The sequence below is a fragment of the Caretta caretta genome, chromosome 13, assembly GCF_965140235.1.
Source record: "Caretta caretta isolate rCarCar2 chromosome 13, rCarCar1.hap1, whole genome shotgun sequence".
NCBI classification, from domain to species: domain Eukaryota; kingdom Metazoa; phylum Chordata; order Testudines; family Cheloniidae; genus Caretta; species Caretta caretta.
In genome coordinates this window covers 3,787,797-3,806,837 of record NC_134218.1, presented here as the reverse complement: position 1 = coordinate 3,806,837, position 19,041 = coordinate 3,787,797, and the positions used below count along the sequence as shown (strand labels likewise).

The following is a 19,041-nucleotide window of genomic DNA, read 5'->3' as shown; positions in this document are numbered from 1 at the left end:
TCTTTGAAAGGATTGGCATTTAAAGTCCTTTTTATTAAAAGCTGAATGATTCTCATATCTCATGGGCAACTTTCCATCCCTACCAAGTGGCCTCCTGAGGCTTTTGTAGAGAACTAAGATTTACCTGCTAATTCAATCCAACTCTTTATTCACAGGAAGGAACTTCAAGTATCCAGCAAGCCAATTTTCAAGCTAAAGGGAAGGGAGGGTTGCTGGGAAACATCCCTCTGGAGAGAGGGATGGTAAAAATAGTACGTTCTTCAGATCCTGGATTATCACTAATATTTGAAAGGCATCACATGCAGTAACCATGTCAGAGCCTCTCTCATTTTTAAGGCATAAACTTTACTGAGGGGTGGTGGGAGGAGCTTTTTCTGTTTGTGCCCAGGCATCCATGCTGATACAAAGGAGATGCAGATTCGTAACCTCTGGAGCATCACCCCAGCTGGGTGTCTCCTGCTCTCTGGTTTCTTTCATCTGAGACTTACTGGGAAGAAAGAGAGGAAAAGATGGTGAGTAAATTTCTGGGAGTTTTTTCACACTTGTCTGAAAGAGGAAGAGGTAAAGGAAGACCCCCCAGGCACATTGATAAGCACTATAACCTCTGCTCAGCCTGTTTTTGTGGCTACATATTCTGCTTGGGATGAAGCATGGCAATAAGGAGATCTAATGATAAAGAAATGCCCCTTGTAGCTTCTTTCACCTAATGCTTTTACATGATGAATGATCCCTCTCAGATAAATTGAATCCCCATTTTACAGATGGGAAAACTGAAGCACAGAGGGTTCAGGTAACAGGCCCAGATTTTCCACAATGTGCTTTAGTCCATGCCCAATTTTTCTCAAGCTTAACCCCCGATGCATGTGTGCAATTCAAGGCTTGTACACTCAAATCTTAGCTTGTGCACCTGCATCGAGGGTTGGCAGATGTTTAAAAATGCCCTGATGCCAGTCTGGGCCCGAGTGAATCAGAATCAGGGCTGGGAATAGAATCTGGACACACTTCTGTCTCTCCCATGTCCGGCTGCCTCCCGCCCCCCTCCGCTACGTTAATGGTATTCCCATCCCTTTGTCTGTTTCCCAAGGTAATTATCAATAGCTCAATGTGCAGGGAAAGAGGAGGTGGAGTGTGTGGCGGGGGGAAGTACAGCCTACCCGGGCTGTGAATAAAACCCTGCATTTCAATAGCAAGCGCAGGTGGAAGCTTTCGAACAAGTGAAGAGGCTTGTTCCGTATACAGCGCCGGAAGGTCAAGGTAAGGGACCACTGACTATACAAAACAGAGGGAGGAGAGAATTGAAGCAATTGAGGAGAGCCCCTGTGGCTGCTGAGTCCCTTTGCCTTCAGACACACTAGTCCCCGGCTGGCTACTTTCCGGCTCTTTTTTGAGAAGAAGCAGCTGGAGAACATCGGTGTCTTGGCATAATCGCCAGGAGAGGTAAATTCTGGAGAGGGCCTGTGAGGCCTCCTGGCCTTGTGACAGATGTCTCAGCAGCATGAGGGTGGCTGGGTGGTGGTAGTGGGGGGAGTGAGAGTGGGGACATGGGTGTGGGCAGGAATCTGAACACTAAAGGCCCTGTGTCCCAGGGTTTAATATTTGGAAATACACATCCAGTTCGTTGGGCCAGGCCTTTCCCCGGAGTCCAGGAGACTGTGAGTTCTCTCTCTGTCTTTTCCATTGCTCTGGGAGCTTGACTCTATCTCAAAGGCGTTACCGAGCTGATGAAGGCTTTCTGACTGTTGGAAAACAGGTGAGGGCAGGTGGCAGCTTCACTCGTTTTGACTCTTTACGGGTGATGGTTGAATTTAGTGCTGGTGAGAGATCGACAGGCCTGGAGTTCTGGCAGTTCAGTTCCCAGGGTACATTCAGTCCTGGGCCTCTTTGCCAGCTACTGTGTGTTCATAGTGAGTTTCATCTATTCCCTGGGAGCTGGTTGAGACCCACCAATCTCATCTCACACAGGCTGCCAGGTAGCCAGCAGGTGGGTGACTTTAAGGTGATTACCAGTCTAGGCTGGATTTGAATCAGCTACCAGAGGTGAGAAGCACCTCGCTCCATTGCCAGCCTAAGAGCGTAGTCTGTCCATTTGTGTTGCAGCTAGAGACTTTCACGGGTAAGTTCCAGGCTGCTTGGGAAGGGCTCGTCTCTGGGTCTGGTGTGTCCTCTGTCTTATCGCGACACAGCCGGCAATCCCACAGCCCAGCAGTGTCACTAGGAGAGCCACTTGGCAGGGCAGGCGCCCAGCAGGCTGGAGTGGGTTAGACTTGGAGATTTGCAAATGTAAATGACATTCAGTAGCCTGTGTGTGTGTGTTTACCCTCCTCCTTCATACTCCCTTTTGCACACTCTTGCTTTGAGCAGATGCGGGCCTGGGGATCATTGGAGGCCCAACTCAGGGCGGTGGAGAGGAGTCTGTGACTGATTATTCACAGTTTCAGTCTCCACCTATTGGCTCTGCAGAGCCTATGCTGAGCTGGGGCTCAGTGACAGGAGGAGGCTCCGTGTCAATAAAAAGAGGGGATAGAAAGAGTAGGGCTGTAATTCCAAAGGGAAACAAGCAGAGCTCTGCAGTCCTCGGTGCCGTCTGGGGGCTACAAAGCCAAAAGCTACAGCTGCAAAAAGGGAGCAGTTTCCTCCACCCCCCTTCACTGATGACCAGATTAACCTAAAGCTGAGGAAAGGAGATGGACAGAATCTGCTGAGACTCTCAACTTTCCAAGGGAGCCTGCAGCTACCAGAATCAACTTTCCACCCAAACTCTGCCCCAGGCGGGGAGCTCTCCAGGGACTGGGAGGAACACACAGGTAAGACACCAGCTATGTGTGTGTGTGTGTGTGTCCCAGTCGGTCTGTGCAGGTGTGTGTGTGATGCTCATCCCTGAATCCAACACTTTTTGGAGTTTAATTCTTTGCTTTCAGGTTTGCTTTTCCTTTCCTTGCATTTCAACTTCTAATAATGATTCACAGGCTGCAGCTTAGATAGTGACTCTATGATTAAAAAGGGACTTGATTTGGTTTCTCATGCCAAGTACCTCTTATCAATTGCTAAATTATTTAAAGACACGCAGATGAGCTACTTGGCCCCAGATATTTTTTTTATCCCTATAGCTGTGTGTTACCTACCCAGTCTATCTGTGTAAATGTCTTTCCTGTGCTTCATTTCAGTTCAGGTACCACATCGTTCTATCTTTCAAGAAGGGAGAGAATTACTTACGCTGAAACAAATCATATTTCAAAATAAACTAGAAAATGCACATGGAGGTTAAGGACAACACCTATTTCCTTTTTTTTTTTTTTTTTATAAATTCCCCTAAAAAAGGACTAGTATTCTACAGCAATAGTATCAAACTCTGAAGCAGCGGTACTGGAAATTGCAAAGGAATGGATCATTACTGTAGAATTTTGCAGCGTTTTTGTTTTAAGGGTTGGCGTTTTGTTTTTGTTTTATGAGGTAAAAGCAACATGCACAAAAGACATTTTTCAGGTAAGTTTTAAAGACAAAATGGGTGTAAATGAGAGGGGAGGGGAAATGATGTTAGAAATGTTGAATGTCCTAAAAGCCATCCAGAATGATAGATCTTTTAGAGAGGAAAAACTGGTGTAACCGGGCTGAATAAAGAAGAGTTGAGGTAAGTGTACTCTGTCTGTGTTGTATACAGTGCCAGGTATGTTAACATTATATTGGCAATAATAATCATTAATAAAAATAATTATCTTCATATCTTTCACACCTTTCATCTGAGGACCTTGCAGCCCTTCTTAAACACTAATTATGCTGCATCACACCGCTTATCAAGCCAGTAGGTGTGTATATATAGAAAATTTGATTCTGAAATGACCACCTACAGGAACAGTCTTCACTTCCCATTTTTCATTCTGTTCATTAGTTAAATACTCTGTACATTTGTTGCTTTATTTATAATGTGGCACACGATGTTCTCAGAAATGGCTGAAGGGATTTTGCATGAACTTAAAAAAAAAAATCCACTTTTGATCAGAGACCAAGCAGGGAAGAATTCAGCCCCAAAGGTGCATATTTAACTTAATTATAGGCAGCTGCAAGCAGGAGGTTAAGTTGTATTACATCTATTAAAATTCCATTAATGCAAGGATCTATCTCTCCAGGATGTGTGTAACATGGTGTGTACTGGTGGGTGTGTTTGAGTATATACCCACATTATAGTCTGGGTATTGTGTACTTATATAAAATATGGTATATATTTATAACTCTGATTTTCCTCCTCCTTTCTTTACCTCTTCCCTTCCTTGTGTTTCCTCCTTGGCTTTTATCCTTCGTTGTTTCTCTCCCTCCTTTTCTTCTGTTCTATTTTTATTGGTCACTTCTCCGTTTCTGAGCAGAGCGCAGCTAAGCTCTGTGTGGAGTACTTCTTACAGTGCTGAGTGAGTTATGTTCATGGGAGAGGTCTCTGGCTGCCTGATGACTGGTGACCGTAGCCTGCAGTTTGCCCAGAGGAGTTACAGATGCATGGGGTGTCATGAAATCCCCTGTCCTCTGGCTGTGGAGGGTGTAGGGATTATGCTTGGTGGATTGTGCCTGATCCAATAACTTAACTATCAGGCAAATGCTCTTATTTCATAGTCTGTTAATCACTTCTGGAATTTGTCACATCAGGTTTGAAACGCCTGTGTGATAAATATTATCAGATGTGTAAGGTGGTGCCCGGCTTCTCCAAATGGCACAGAGGGCTCCTTTTCTGATCTCCTCTCTGAAATCCAATACCAGATAGCCAGTACTTGCTGGCTTCTAAGCTCTTGCATTTTACAAGGCATTTTAAATCATCTTGGTAGAAATCAATACATAGGAGCTGACGTCACGGAATGCCATAGCTAACATAGGAACAAATCGGTACCAGTGCCCCGGTGCCAGACATTTGTTTCAGTTATAGAGATCAATGACGTTTTCAGCGCTGGATCAGACAGAGAAAAGCTATTAATGCAGAAAACTCTGGATCGATAGTGAACAGGGAAAAGACGAGTCTCCAGGCTGTAGCTACACCTGGTTTAAGCAGGTGAAGTGCCACTGAAGTCAAAAGGTATCTGGAAACACCAGGTGTGAATTTGACCCTTCTGACTTGACTTACCTGGTAAAGGGAGGAGACAGAATTGAGCCCCATTAATCCAAGCAGAATGAAGGACGTGGGGCTAGCTAGGCTAAATCGGGATTTGGATAAAGCAGGGGTACCCTTCACTAGAATGGCTGTATGTGTGGGGCCAGTCTGAGACTGGGAGTTGTTCAGATCAGAGGCTCGCCCGCACGCCCCAGCGAGAGGCTGTGCCACGCCCCTGTTGAATGCAAACCTGATTGAAGGCCCCACACTGCTTACAGAATGCGCTGCGTGGTGCTGGGCTTCTGGGCAAGAAAAAAGTCCGTCATCCTGCTTCAAGCAGCACTTTCACAAGCCCCCAAATATATGCCTCCCTCCCCTCGTCCCCAGGCCTTGCCTTGGGCATGGGGATTTTCATAGCTAGAAAATAAGGCATGTTGCTGTCTTCTTTCCTTGTGCTGTTGGAAACCTTCCTCAGGCTTTTGCGTGATGCCAAGCGTCCGGTCCCACTAGGCACCCAGGATAGAAGCTGGGGGGCCTTGTGTTACTAACGGCCCTGGGGTGAGGAGCTGAACATATTGCTGTTATTGACAAGTGGCATATTTGTCTTTTTTTCCATCTTCCTTTTAACCGTTTCCATACCAGGCCCTCCTCTTTGTTGCTTCCCTTCCCTTCTTCGCTTTCCATGCAGAGCCAAGACCTTCAGCATTTCAGTCTTTCAGACCGAGAGCACTTTAAATTGGGCTGTTAAAAATCGGTTTTGTTTTCATGCTATATTGAGCTTTCTCTTCCTGTTGTATTACAGTTTTGCACCAAGATTGGCATTCGCTGAGTTTTCTCTGACCAGTTCTATTTGCATGACTAGCAGAGATGCTAATAAAGCAATACTGTATCTCATATTCCTGTTTCTAATGACACATCATGAGAGGTTAACGGGGAGGGAGAGTGACTTAGTGGTTTGAGTAGGAGGCTGGGGATAGGGACTGCTGGGTTCCTTTCTGTTGATTTGCAGTATGACCTTAAGCAAATCACTTACCCCATTTGCCTTTTATTACCCACCTTTAAAACTGTGATGACACCTATCACAGTCATGGTGTGAGGTTTCCTGGGTTTTCAAGTGCTTTGAGATCCACAAATGAAAGGCACTACATTAGTGCAAAGTATTATCATTATTCATCCATTCATTTACTGAGTGTCTTGATAACAGCTTTGAGCCTGGTGAATTTGATGTTCTATTAATGGAGATAGTTCAGCATACGATAATACAGATAACTCAAATTACATTAAAGCATAGCCTGCATTAATAATCAGAACATTAACATATTTCTTCATTAGTGCCAATTATGGTACATTAACAGATACTGACTGAAAATGCAAAAGACTGCAGTACACATCAGTAATCCCAAATGGACTGCTTCTGGGTTATGCCATTGTCCTGGAGGCAAAAGGGACCAAGAAGGTAACAGGACACTTATCACATGCTCACAATAAAGCAAGGGCACAACGGGTGGCTAATTTTCTGCTTATGCATGTGTTGGAGACAACTAAACTTCTTACACGTGGTACAATGGGCAAGATTTTCCAAAGTGCCTACATCTCATTGAAAGTCAATGGAACGTAGGCTCCTAATTCACAATGATACTTCTGAAATTGTACTGAACATAAACAAATAATGACCTAGGGATACCAGGAATGAAGGTTTGGGAGTTGACAGTTGAGATGTTCCAGGTATCTTGGGCTCATGTGACCTGCTGTACTTCTAAGCTCTGAAAAAGATGGCTTAGTCCAGGATGTTCAGGTGCCATGCAGTGGAGGGGCGCGGGGGCAGTGGCCAGCGCATGTAATCTCATGGCAAGTGTGAGGGTTGGCCTGCGTTGCAGACAATGTGGGTTAAATGGCATATTTCTGTGTAAGGCTGCGTTCTTGCACTATCTCTGCTTCACGGCTGGTTGGAAAATAAAAGCACCTCTTACCTTATTTTCCTCCTTGTTGAGGGGTGTAGGGAGCAGGTACCTTCACTCCATGGGCCAATGACATTTTGCTTCATCCTAAACCACCCATTTCTCTATCAGCAGAGGAATCTTGGTGGGAATAAGGCATCACACCAAATTCCCTGCTTCTCGGGTGCAACGCCAGTGAACGCATGGGAAGTCAATGAGTCACAGCAAGACTCACTTTGGTCCAGTCTAGGTACCACTTACTCTGTCCCTAGTGGAACAGTGGGTGTAAGTGTTTTGAATGCATGTCCTGGGAAAGGTGAGTTTGGGTATTTGGGAGGCCTGGGGTTTGTGTGTGTATGTGTGGTACAGAACACACGGGTGGATTTTGGGAAGGAAGGTGTGTGTGTGTATGCTTGTGTGTGTGGTACAGAACACACGGGTGGATTTTGGGAAGGAAGGTGTGTGTGTATGGGGGGGGCAGAATTTTGTGAGAGAGGAAACTTGTGTGAGGACAGGGTGCGCTAGCAGGCAGTTAGGGAATCTTTCTAGGGTGTCTCTGGGGTGGAAATCTCCAACTAATATGGCTGCTGCTGTTAGCCAGTTTCATGAGTCACGGCCCAGCTGCACCATCTGTTCACTCATGATTGTGACTCAATTGGACGTAGATCCAAAAGGGAGAGGAGTGCTTCATGTGGCCTCATTTGATGGATGAAGAATCCAAAATGTGACATGGAGGTAGGTTAGATTCAGAGCCTAGTTTCCTGAACTCCACCCCTTCCCATCTCCTCCTTCTGAAGGATCAAGGCCCATAGGGAAGAAGACCAGAGTGTGAAGTGTTCATTGCAGCTGGGAATTGGGGAGGTGGGCATTGGAAAGGTACTGCCATCCATCACTGGATAATGCAAAGACCTTGAATTCCTTCCCTCCCCCTGCTCTCCTTTGGTGAATAGCTGCTATGGATTTCATTGCCTTTATTCTTCAAGGCCACGTGAGAGAAGCAGTGATTCACCTTCTCTAAGCCCCTCGGTAGCGCAGGGATAACAATACCGCAGAGAAATTCATGCTGCTGTTGATTAAAAAAGAATCTCTTTAAAATGATAAATAAAAGGCTTTAGAATAAATGTGTTTGAATGGCTCTCACTCATGCACCAGGAGGAACAGGTTATGGAACAGCATCTACAAGAGCGAGACGCACAGCTTCCGTGAGCTGATGAGGCTAGAAAGGTCCTGTTGATGAGAGACATGCTGTACGCAGGCACCTTTGAAACAGTCACCAAGAGAGTAGGAACATTGAGAGACAGGTCAGAAACGTACACAGTCATGCCAGGGCTCCCTTAAATACAGTAAAAGCTTTGTTATCCGGCATGCTGGGGGGGGGGGGGAGATGGGGGGTGCCGGTTAATCAAATATTCCGGTTAACTAAGAGAGATACTTACCGACGGAATACCAATTTCCAAAGAATTAGAATACGATAAAATGAATGAAGTATAAAATAGCACACAGGTACTCCTCAATCCAGTAGTAGTCCTGCACTGCAGAGTGGTTGGTTTCTTGAAGCACTTAGGTGTATACAGGTAAAGTGTTCTATACGGTAGGTTATGTGATGACACTATATATCACTCTGGGCAGCGCATGGCGTACCCCCAGATCACTAAAAATACACTGAACACTAAAACTATACGCAACACAACGTGATCTTTCTTTGGTTCAGAAGGCACTTTGGGATCTTGCAGGGTCATCATCATCAACCTCAATTATCATTGTAGAGGTAGAAGGTGCCGGAGATCGGGCTGAATCTGTAATGACCCTGACACACCCTGGAAGCTGCTTTTCTGAATAAATCCCTGATATCAGCTTGCTTACATGTCTTCTGCGTCTTTTGCATGAAAGTAGAGTGCAGAACGTGAAACTGCATAACCTCCTGGGCAGTATACTAGTCCCGGTTACTAGGCTGAAGATTTGTATTGGGAGATATCAGAAATGCCGGCTAACAGAGCTTTCCGGTTGATACCGTGCCGGATAACACAGCTTTTACTGTATGTTGGAGGCAAAGAGCCAGATCCTCAGCTTGTGTAGATCAGTGTTAGCACCATTGACTTCCAGGGAATCATGCTCATTTATATAAGCTGGAGTTCCGGGCTAAATTGTGCATTAGGCACACGTGCAAAAGTTACCAGCTGGGTGAAAGTGAAGGGTTTCTGAGACATCTAGGTGGAACATGTGTTTGTGTATGTGTGCGTGTGTGTCTCTGTGTGTTTGTCTGCACATGGGTGGCAGGGTGTGTTTATGCCTGTATGTTTCGCGCTGTAGTCGTATCTTGCAATTCTGTATCATCATTCATGCTGCACCAGAGATCAGCTAACGCCCCCTTTTTGCCATTCAGAGCAACTCTAAACGGTGGTGCTGCTCGCTGACGCACCTGCACCCTGTAAGCAACTCAGCAGTCTCTAGAGGAAATTCCTCCAGGATGCTGCTGATGCCCAGTGGCAGCCATTTCCTGTGCATGTCAGTGTGACTAATTTCAGAGTAGCAGCCATGTTAGTCTGTATTCGCAAAAAGAAAGGGAGTACTTGTGGCACCTTAGAGACTAACCAATTTATTTGATAATAAGCTTTCGTGAGCTAGTGAGCTGTAGCTCACGAAAGCTTATGCTCAAATAAATTTGTTATTCGCTAAGGTGCCACAAGTCCTCCTGTTCTTTTTGTGTGTCTAATGTGAACGTGCTATGCTGAGCACAAGCTGCAGGGCCACAGCTAACCCCACCCTCCCACTGGCAGCCTGAGGGTGTTCTCTGGGACAGGCCGCATGGAAGTAAAGCCTCACAGACAAGGCCCGGGACAGGGATTCAGGAGATCTGGGTTCAGATCCCAGCTCTGCTCCAGACTGCCTTTGTGACCTTGGGCAAGTCACTTAACCTCACTGAGTGAGGAACTTCAGACCTGTGCCCCATGTGCCATTGCTTTGGAATCACCTGCACGTAGGTACTGTTAAGGTTAAGGGCAAGTGTGAGATCGGTGCAATGCCCTCTCTCAGGGGACTATCACCTGCCTTGGCAGGGGCATTTTTCTTTCTAACTTCTATTGGTCCAATAGGTTTTGCTGTGATCTCTGGCTCATGGGGGATGTGGGTGTGGCACTCCCAGGCCCAATACTGAGTTTCCTCCACAGTGGGTTCGCCCATGTCCAAGTGCTGTGGGTGCCCCTGGCTATGGGAGGGTAGCGCTGGGGACCCATTGCCTGGGGTTTGCATCTGATAGTGAAAGATCATTGGTCTCTTGTGGTTTTCCTCTCTCCCCTTGCTGCAGGAAGTGCCCACTGCGCAGAATGGAGTGGCAGGTTCTGGTGTTGGCTCTTTGCATGGGTTTGGCTCATTCGGCCTTTGCAGACTGTGCAGCCCAGTGCTCCGTGTGTGCCGTGCAGACCCAGGATTTGGAGAAGCCCATCAGTCCCCTGGTAAGTGCTGGGTCCTACGTCTGGTGCAGTCTGGAGCAAACTCAGCTTTGGAGCTCAGATCAAATGAGCTCTGTATTCAAACCGGCGCCTGTTTTAGCCCATTTCCAGGTCTGGTAACACTTGCTCTACAAAGACCCAGATTTTCCAGACTTGCGCATCTGTGTTTGCATGCCTAATTTGGGGGTGCCGTTGCCACGGCTGTGTGCGTGCAACCGCAGTAATTGTGCACAGTAATGGGCTTTTGTGCACACAGTTCTGAAATCTAGCTGAACATGAGCATTTCTTCTTGCCTTGTATGGGCCAGTGGCAGGGCTGCTGAAGTGGCTGGTCCTGCTTGCTGGGGAAAGGTTGGACTGAGAGCACGACGACCCTCAGGACTCTGCATGCTCTAGCAGAGATCAGAGAACAACAACACGGGCCCAGTTCTCCACTGCCCTGTACTTTGTGCAGTTATTTACACTAGTGCAAAGTCTGTGTCAAAGCTACCAGTCTGATCTGACAGCATCTCGCACCCACTTTGCACTGGTGTCTACGATAATCCCCAGTGCTGCGCAACGCAGAATCAGGGCCATGGGGCTGGGGCTCCTTTTAATCTCTGACAACCTTTCCCTCTCTGTATCTGGCCCTGGCCCTGGATGTTAGAAGAATGGAAGCATCTGCTTCCCACTGTGGGACCAGATTATTCAGCCACCCACTGCAGCAGGGTGGGATGCAGGCCCTTAAAAGGTAGGATGTTATGGGACCCCAAGAAGTAGAGCTAGAGCTGGAAAGGGGAATCCCAAGACGTCATTCCTCCCTCTGGAGAGAGCCTTGGTGGTTGGGAACTGCCGGCGGGTGTCATGGGTTTGCTCTCATTGGTGTGTTGCAGATCTGTTCGCTGGAGTGTCACGGTTCCTTGCTGTCCAGCGCGGAGTGGGAGAGGTGCCAGACCATTCTGGCTCTCCTCACCCCACTGATGGTGGATGTGGGGGGCCAGGGCCTGTCCCCTCTGGAGGCTGAGGCCAAGGCAGAGCCAGAGGGGAGCCCCATCCCTGGCGAGCTCCCCAGCGGCCTGGTCAAACGCTATGGTGGCTTCATGAAGAAACTGGACAAGAACAAGATTTTCTCCCTCTTGCGTGAGAACGCCCACAGCAAAGGTGGCATGGCTAAGAAGTACGGTGGCTTCTTCCGCAAGCCGGGGGAGAGGGCGGCCTCTGAGGTGGCGGAGGACTACCCGGAGCTGGAAGCCAGGGAGACAGGCGACCACGGGGAGGAGCCCGAGGAAGGAAACCTCAAGGATGAGATGAAGCGCTACGGGGGCTTCCTTCGCAAGTACCCCAAGCGGAGCTCGGAGCTGGCCCCCGAGGGGGAGGGGCAGGAGCTGGAGGACCTGCACAAGCGCTATGGGGGCTTCATGCGCAGGATCCGCCCCAAGCTCAGATGGGACAATCAGAAGCGCTACGGGGGCTTCCTGCGGCGCCAGTTCAAGGTGACGACGCGTTCGGACGAGGACCCCAACGCCTACTCGGGGGAGGTCTTGGACCTATAGAACCCCCCCGCCAGCCGAGATACTTCCAGTAGAGACTGCATCGCTCCTCCCAACCCACATCACCCTCCCGTGCTCAGCTGCGCGTCCCCGGCATCACACACCAATCCGTCCTTTGAGTGATACCTAGGTGCACCACCCTGCTGCCGCTTCCCTGAAGAGCCAGATGTTTAGAAACCAGGCAGGGATTGCAGCCGGCCACGTTTCTCCCCAGTTTCTGTCTCTCTCAGCTCTGGGACTTGGACCAGTACCAAAGCGATCGGCCCGGCTATGGGTTTAGTTCAGCTGTATGGAAAGCAGGTTACTTTAATTAAGTCTCAGACAACTGACTATTGATCCTCCTTGTGACCCGTAGTGATGAGCCCAACTCAAGCTCCCACCCTCCAGTCGGAATACCCCAAACACTGGGAAAGTTCAGCTCTGGATCCAAACTTGGTGGCTGGCCCCTTTGGTCCTTCGTGGACCAAACCAGAGCTCCAGGTCCAAAGGCCTCCCAGCTTTGGGGGAGTTTGGCTCTAGCTCCAAATTGGAACCATACAGCTTTGCGGTGGAACCCCATTTCCAAGGTCCCCAGCGCTGGCCCCAGGTGCTGCTGGGCATTTCAGATATAAATATTCTAATGGAAACAGAGGCATCTGCTACTTGCCTTCTAGTCTATCCATTCAGATGCCTCTGCTCAGAACATCCCAATTGTTCTCTAATTGAACAGTGTCTCCCAGAGGGACCTGTGTTTGTATGGGAGGGCATCTAGCCTGGAGAGCAAGGTAGGCTTGCCCTATAGAACCCTGACTTGCTTCATTATATTCCAGCTAAATCACAGCTGTGACCCTTTATAATACACATGAGAGAGGCACACTTCTAATGAAGCGATGAAATCTCAATAGTGTTGCACTTCTGAAGGCACCCAAGTCAACCGCTCGTTTGTCACCTGGGGATTTATGCGCACAGTCATGAAGGGAGCAGAGTGAATGTCGGTATTGTGCTGCCAGATTTGCGGGCACAGTCTGATTCTTTGTGCCTTGGAGTGATTGTGTGCACAGAATTGCAGGTGCAAATAAGTTGGAGCACAAACCGACACTAGCTGGCCCCATTCTGTCCCTGCCCACAGGGGATCGCCCTCACACACAATGACAGAAATCAAGTAGGAGCCATTTCTGAAAGTTTGGCTCATCATGTAGTTCTCATTGCAACCATCCGTGTTCTCCCCCATCCCCCAGCGAATGCTGAATTGCAACAGGCCAACAAAAAGACCATGAGACAGAGGCAGGAAAGGGCAGGGCGTGGCACATTGTTTCCTTTTCTAACATCAACCATGGGCAAAATTGGGAAATTAAAATAGATGAAACTTATGAAAAGGAATGTAGATGAGGTTGGACTCTGCCTGAGACGCACTGTTTGGCTGAGCACAGCCCTCCATCGGCTGCCACCTGCTCCCTTGTGCTGTTCTGAGATGTACAGATCGTTTCGGAGTCTGGTTACTTTTCATTATTACATTTGCAAGAAGAAATAAAGTTTGGTCTGTCTTGAGATGGGTCACGTTCACCCCCTTCCTTTTCTGTACGGTAAATAAAAAGATGTTAATGAGTCTGCGTCTGGTGATGCATCTGTCCACAGTGTGGGGGCCAGCCAGGATGGGGGCCCATCACAGTGTTCACATATATCTTTGGGGAGGAAGCACTGGAAATCAGGGATGGGCTAGGTGTACTTGGTCCTGCCTCAGTGCAGGGGCTGGACTAGATGGCCTCTCACTATAGCTCCTTCGGGAGAGCAGCGAGCACCTCACAGGAGTGAGCCCTAAATGTGCTTGATGTGCATGAAGCAAATGTGGGTGCTTTTAGATTCCCTGCTGAGTGCTCGGATTATTCAGCTGAGGGAGGGGAGCAGCAGGTGCCAGGACAAGGACACAGAAAAGAAAACGATGAATGACCAGTACCCCTGCTTCGGCTGGGCATGAAGCACTGGCCTACAAAGGGACACAAAGCATAGAGAACCGGTGGAGTTATGACCCTCGTCCAAGATAAGGGAGGAAGAAGCCCCTGTCCAGAGAGTTCTGCTACTCCCATCTGAAAATGTGTCCCATGGTAGAAATAGAACAATTCCAGCCTCTCACCCACACATCAAGGCATGGGAAATATCCGCCGGTCCTCGCCCCCTTCATGGTCCAAATGGGTGAGAAGATATTGATCTGGGAGCTGGTAATTGTTCCTGACAGTTTTGCAAATTTGATCTGTACAGCAGAGCCCACCCTCTGTGGCTCCACCTCACCTAGTCGCACCCACCTTCTTGGCCCACTCAGCCATTCCACTCCCTCTCTGTTGAGAACACACCTCTTCCTGGTGCTTTCTGTGCTTTGAAACACGCCATCCCCAAAACTTTCCAGCTGCAGCTCCCAGACTGCAGGTGAGCAGAGCTCTGCCCAGCAGAGACAATCCCCCAGTCTCCTGCCATTCTCCTTGGGAAGGAATGGAGTCATTGTTACAACAAAGCTGGCAATTTGCTGGAGATGTCAGACGGGAAGGAGCTTCAGTAGATGAAGGGAGACCATGTGGACAGGGCAACAGTCTGGGAGGCAAGAGACCTGGCTTCAATTTCTGGCTCTGCCACTGTTTGAAATTCAGCCCCGTGCAGCCAGCCAGCACCCGACCTTAGGCATTGCATGCATCTCTCTATAGTCCTTTCTCCAGGGCTGAATTTCACCTTATGTGGCCCTCAGCAAAACCCTTAACCCCCTCCCCCCCCGCCCATGTACAACAGAGGGCTAAGGAGACTTCTCCAGATACAATGAGCTATGGATGAAACATGCAACGTAAGTGCAAATTATTAAATATAATGAGCACGAGACAAGTAAGGAGGGATTCTTCTATTTCCCCCAGCACTAGGCTGGTCCCCGTGTCAGATGTCTGCTCCCAGCTGGTCCGCCATTCCCGCAGGACGGAGGCTCAGAGAGCTTGATTCTGATTTTTCGCCTGTTTGTGATTCCAGGGGAGCTAGTCCCCATTTACCCCAGCTAAGCGGGATCAGAACCAGGCCCTGCTCCTGCTGAGGAATGGCCCTTCACTGAGAAACCACCTCCTCTCCTTCCCCGGAACAACAACATAATAAAGCTGGCAAACAGTTCCCATGGCAACAGCTGCCCATGGACCATCAGCAGGTGTGACTCAGTGCTAGCAGGGGCTGCCATGACCTTCAGTGGAGCAGGAGCCATCCACCACCAACTTCATCGCAAGAAGGGCTGTGGAGCAGCCAAGGACACCCCCTCTCAGCAGGAACGGCTGGTGGATGTATGTGCAAATGCCCCAATGGCTCCCAGAGGCAAAGAATAGCTGCACCCTGGAGAACCTGCCTGGGCTGTCAATTGGGGCGGGTGTGCGGATGTCCTCCAGCTGGCTCATTAGGAGGGGGGAGGGGGCTATAAAGAGAAGGCAGCGGCCACCCTGCCCAGGGTGGGGCTAACAGAAAATTGGGGCCTGCTCAAACATGCAGGGGCAGAAGCAGTCAGCTGGTCTCCTTAGTGCCCATGCCCAAGAAGAGCAAGCCTGGGCTGGCTGGTGAAGACCCTGCCTTCTCCTGGAGCTCAGCAGAAGGGCTGATCACAGGTACTTTGGGCCGGGCTGAGGGAGGCTGGCAGGAAGCGTGGGGGTTCATGTTTGTGCTGAAGGATCCAGGGCAGGCTGTGTGCACGCCTGGGAACTGTCATGAGGCTTAGATGGGCATGGCTTTTGCCATGTATGACACCATTGTGTCAAGTGCCCATGTGACCTTGGTTGGATGCAGTTTGAAGCAGTTTGAGCCTTCCTGCAGCTGGGGATGAATGCTGTGTGCTGGCCCTGAGAGCTGTGGCTTTCCTGCCTCTCTTCACCCCCTGTAACTCCCTTGGCGGGGCATCCCAATTAGCCACCAAAGGGGGAGGCTGCCCACGGGTGCTAATGCTGCTGGACGCTGCTCGGGGAGGGCGCTCTGAGATGCTGCCTGTCTCTGGAGATGGTTTGCATGGCAGCCCTTTGGGGAACGTTTTTGTCTCTGCTTTGCAAACTCTGGGCTCGGGACTCTATCTGCTGGGGCCGTGCCTGAAGTCTAGTAACCACTGACCTGCAGCACCTGCAGTATGAAGGGTGGCTGCCGACTCGCAGACAAGCTGGGGTACACGCTGCAGGGCGGTGGTAGTGGGGAGCTGGTAGGTAACCTGCAGCTGTACTGATTAGCAGTAGCAATGAGAGCAATGGCTGCAGATTGGGTTGTATATTTCATGGGGGCAGAAGACTTTGGCCTGCCAGGGAATGAGTTTCTGTGACGAGCTCAGGCCCATGGGAAGGAGGGCCTTGCTCACAGGACACCCCAGTGCCACCCTCTTTCCTAGGGGCCTGGTTGATGGGGCATCACCTTGGTGGGGAAGGCCCCCTGCCTCTGTGCTCTGTGTGCTGTAGCGAGTATTGTTGGCAGCTGCCAGGTAACTTATCCTGTAGCCTCCCCTTGTGGCCTGGAGATGAGCCTTTGAAGCTGCTTTGTAACATGCAAAGGAGGCAGAGGGGTGTGTGTATTTGGAAATCTAGAGCTGTGTAACAGGAGGAAAAATGAAGGTGGGTCTAGTGAGCCTTCCCCACATCCAGTGAGTGAACTGTCCTCTCCAACGGTTAATGATACACCCTCCTCCCCAGCAATTATTGCTCCTTGGGCCACCAGGGCTCTTCCTGTACAGCTGGTGTGTCAGTTTATCCGGGGACTGATTGAGGTACAGACCCTGCTCCATGGAAGTACATTACCGGCTTTCGGCATACGCTTAGGTATGGGCCAGACCTGCAAGTAGGCCGCCTATTACCCCTCATCCTCTGTCCTGATTTTTCACATTTGCTATCTGGTCACCCTACCTGCAAGTAAAAACAGCAGCACATGGTGGCACCATCTACCCAGTGAGAACAAGCTTTGATCTCTCCAACAGCTGATACCTGAGCTCCCCTTAATGGTGAGTCCGGGACAGAGAAAAATCAACAGGCTGCTAGTCCCGGGGTCAAAAGCTGAAAGGCAGGAGGGTCCTGATAGAAGCTAGAGTGAGAGGGAAAGTCTGGCAGAAACAGTTCAAGTCAAGGGGTGGTGGGGGAGGCTCAGCAGCTGCTTCTGAGCTGGGGGATTGTAAACTAGGAGCCTGGGGCTCCTAGTGCCCCACTGACCACAGGAACAGGAAATCTCCCCCTCCGTGTTCTCCGTCTTGTTTGTTTTGTGGTCTGAATGGCTGCTCGATAAGCTATTGGGAAATCGAAGGTAAGGAAGTGAGTTTGCTGCTTGGACTTCTCCTCTGCGGTCTGCTCTGGCTTCAGTCAGCCACAGCTGTACTGAAACACCTTACTGCTGCACTCCCCAGCTCCCTGGGGGGCCGTGGACCCCCCTGCACCCAGGCAGGCAGGCGTGCTCCCCAGATGGCTACCAGAATGACGCTGCCCAGGGGTCCTGCTGGGAGAGGGGCTATGGAGGACACAGCCCCGCCTTGCTCAGTGGGACTTGAAGGATCATCTGCGTGGCCAGCAGTTGTGTGCCAGGGGACCTGTTCACTGTTTTAGGCTGGTGTTGGTTAATGGTGGCTCAGTTTGGGAGAATAGCAAGGAGGGAGCAGGGCTCTGATGGGGGACAAGTCGGTGCTGCAAGATGGACTGGAGGGGGCTGCCCTGCTTAGGGGCTCTTGCCACCCCCAGACCTAGCCGTGCTTATCACTGTAAATGGGCTTTACAGGGGATCCTGACCGTGCTGGAGCGCCATAGCGGGAGCAGTCATGGTGGAAGGGGCCCATCTCCGGAAGAGGGCTCCTCTTCTGAAACGCCTGTTGTTACTGACTTCCACATATCTGCATACAGGGCTAAGCCTGGGGGGAGCTCCACCAACAAAGCTGGGATTTGATAATTCACAGCCCCTGTGGCCAGACCCTACCCCTTCACTACCCCACTTCCACTCACCTGAGTCGCCCACCACGACAACTTGCTCCCGGGGGAGGGGTGGAATGGGCAAGGGTGGAAGATAGAGACGTGTGGGCACACAGGTGGGTTGTAAATACACAAGGGGCCCCTGGGCAGGGTATGTAACTCCTGAAGCTTGGAAAGGATCATGGCTGGTCTGAACATGTTTTGGGCTTCATGACAGTTGGGAATCACTGAATCATTATTTTGAGATCTCTTGTTCTTAAGAAGTATCGCAGTATTTCTCCCCCCTCCTGCTCCTAAACACAGCAGACAGCCGTGGTGGCTTGGATCATTCTTGGTGCAGGCCTTCGTGTTTTTCCATCATTATTCCCAGCACACTTTCTTCTTTCTGGAAAGCTCAGGCCCACCTCGCAGAACCATCCAATGATTACTACCCTACACTTATGCTCTTGAGCCCTTCTGTAGTCTGCTTGCTACTGCCTGCAGTTCTCTGCAGTTCTCGCATCCCCCTCGCAAGCTGTAGGAGCCCTGAAGGACAGCTACAGACTCATGGAAATCGCTTGGAAAGTTTCCACACAGACGGTGTCTGCATCATGTTGTTTCCCTCTCAGCTGTATGGAAATGGAATCTGTGGATGTCTGGTTGAATTGCTTCACAACAACTGATTAGCCTGGCACGAGAAGTGGGGAAACACACCACATGCCAGGGGCTTATGTTACCAGGTTCTACTGCTTCCTCCCTCTCCAGTTCAGTACAATCTCCTGACAAAACCCCTCCCACATAGACCCCCCTCCTTCTCCACCTGATGCTGCTCAGGGTCCTTGCCTTGTTTTTTGATTCTTCTGCTGCAAGGGATGGACCTTTCTCACCCTCCAAACAATAAGCTTTATCTCCAACAGAAGTAGGCTTCAGCTAATGGTAGTTGTAATGAGGAATGGAAAACTTGTCTTATGAAAGGAGACTCAAGGAGGTTGGCTTGTTTAGCATAACTAAAAGAAGGTTGAGGGGAGATATGATTGCGCTCTATAAATATATCAGAGGGATAAATACCGGAGAGGGAGAGGAATTATTTAAGCTCAGTACCAATGTGGACACAAGAACAAATGGATATAAACTGGCCACCAGGAAGTTTAGACTTGAAATTAGACGAAGG

The 19,041-nt window shown here is 49.6% G+C and overlaps 1 protein-coding gene across 4 annotated transcripts; it reads left to right on the top strand.

The window, feature by feature from the left end:
* The first annotated feature begins 326 nt into the window (after nt 1-326).
* On the top strand, nt 327-13,567 carry PDYN (prodynorphin). Of its 4 annotated transcripts, none has more exons than XM_048820459.2 (3): nt 327-512; nt 10,310-10,457; nt 11,326-13,567. In XM_048820459.2, the coding sequence occupies exons 1-3, from the start codon at nt 412-414 to the stop codon at nt 11,983-11,985; spliced, it is 909 nt and encodes a 302-aa protein (XP_048676416.2). In that variant the 5' UTR covers nt 327-411; the 3' UTR covers nt 11,986-13,567. The 4 variants fall into 4 exon arrangements, with proteins under 4 accessions (XP_048676416.2, XP_048676418.2, XP_048676419.2 ...); XM_048820461.2 differs by lacking the exon at nt 327-512 and adding an exon at nt 1,113-1,254; XM_048820462.2 differs by lacking the exon at nt 327-512 and adding an exon at nt 1,313-1,437.
* The last annotated feature ends 5,474 nt before the right edge of the window (nt 13,568-19,041 follow it).

Bases quoted from the DNA above. Each gene is read 5' to 3' on its own strand.
- PDYN (XM_048820459.2), top strand. From the start codon at position 412: ATGCAGATTCGTAACCTCTGGAGCATCACCCCAGCTGGGTGTCTCCTG. The intron at 513-10,309 runs GTGAGTAAATTT...CCCTTGCTGCAG, and splicing joins AAGAAAGAGAGGAAAAGATG to GAAGTGCCCACTGCGCAGAA. The intron at 10,458-11,325 runs GTAAGTGCTGGG...GGTGTGTTGCAG, and splicing joins AGAAGCCCATCAGTCCCCTG to ATCTGTTCGCTGGAGTGTCA.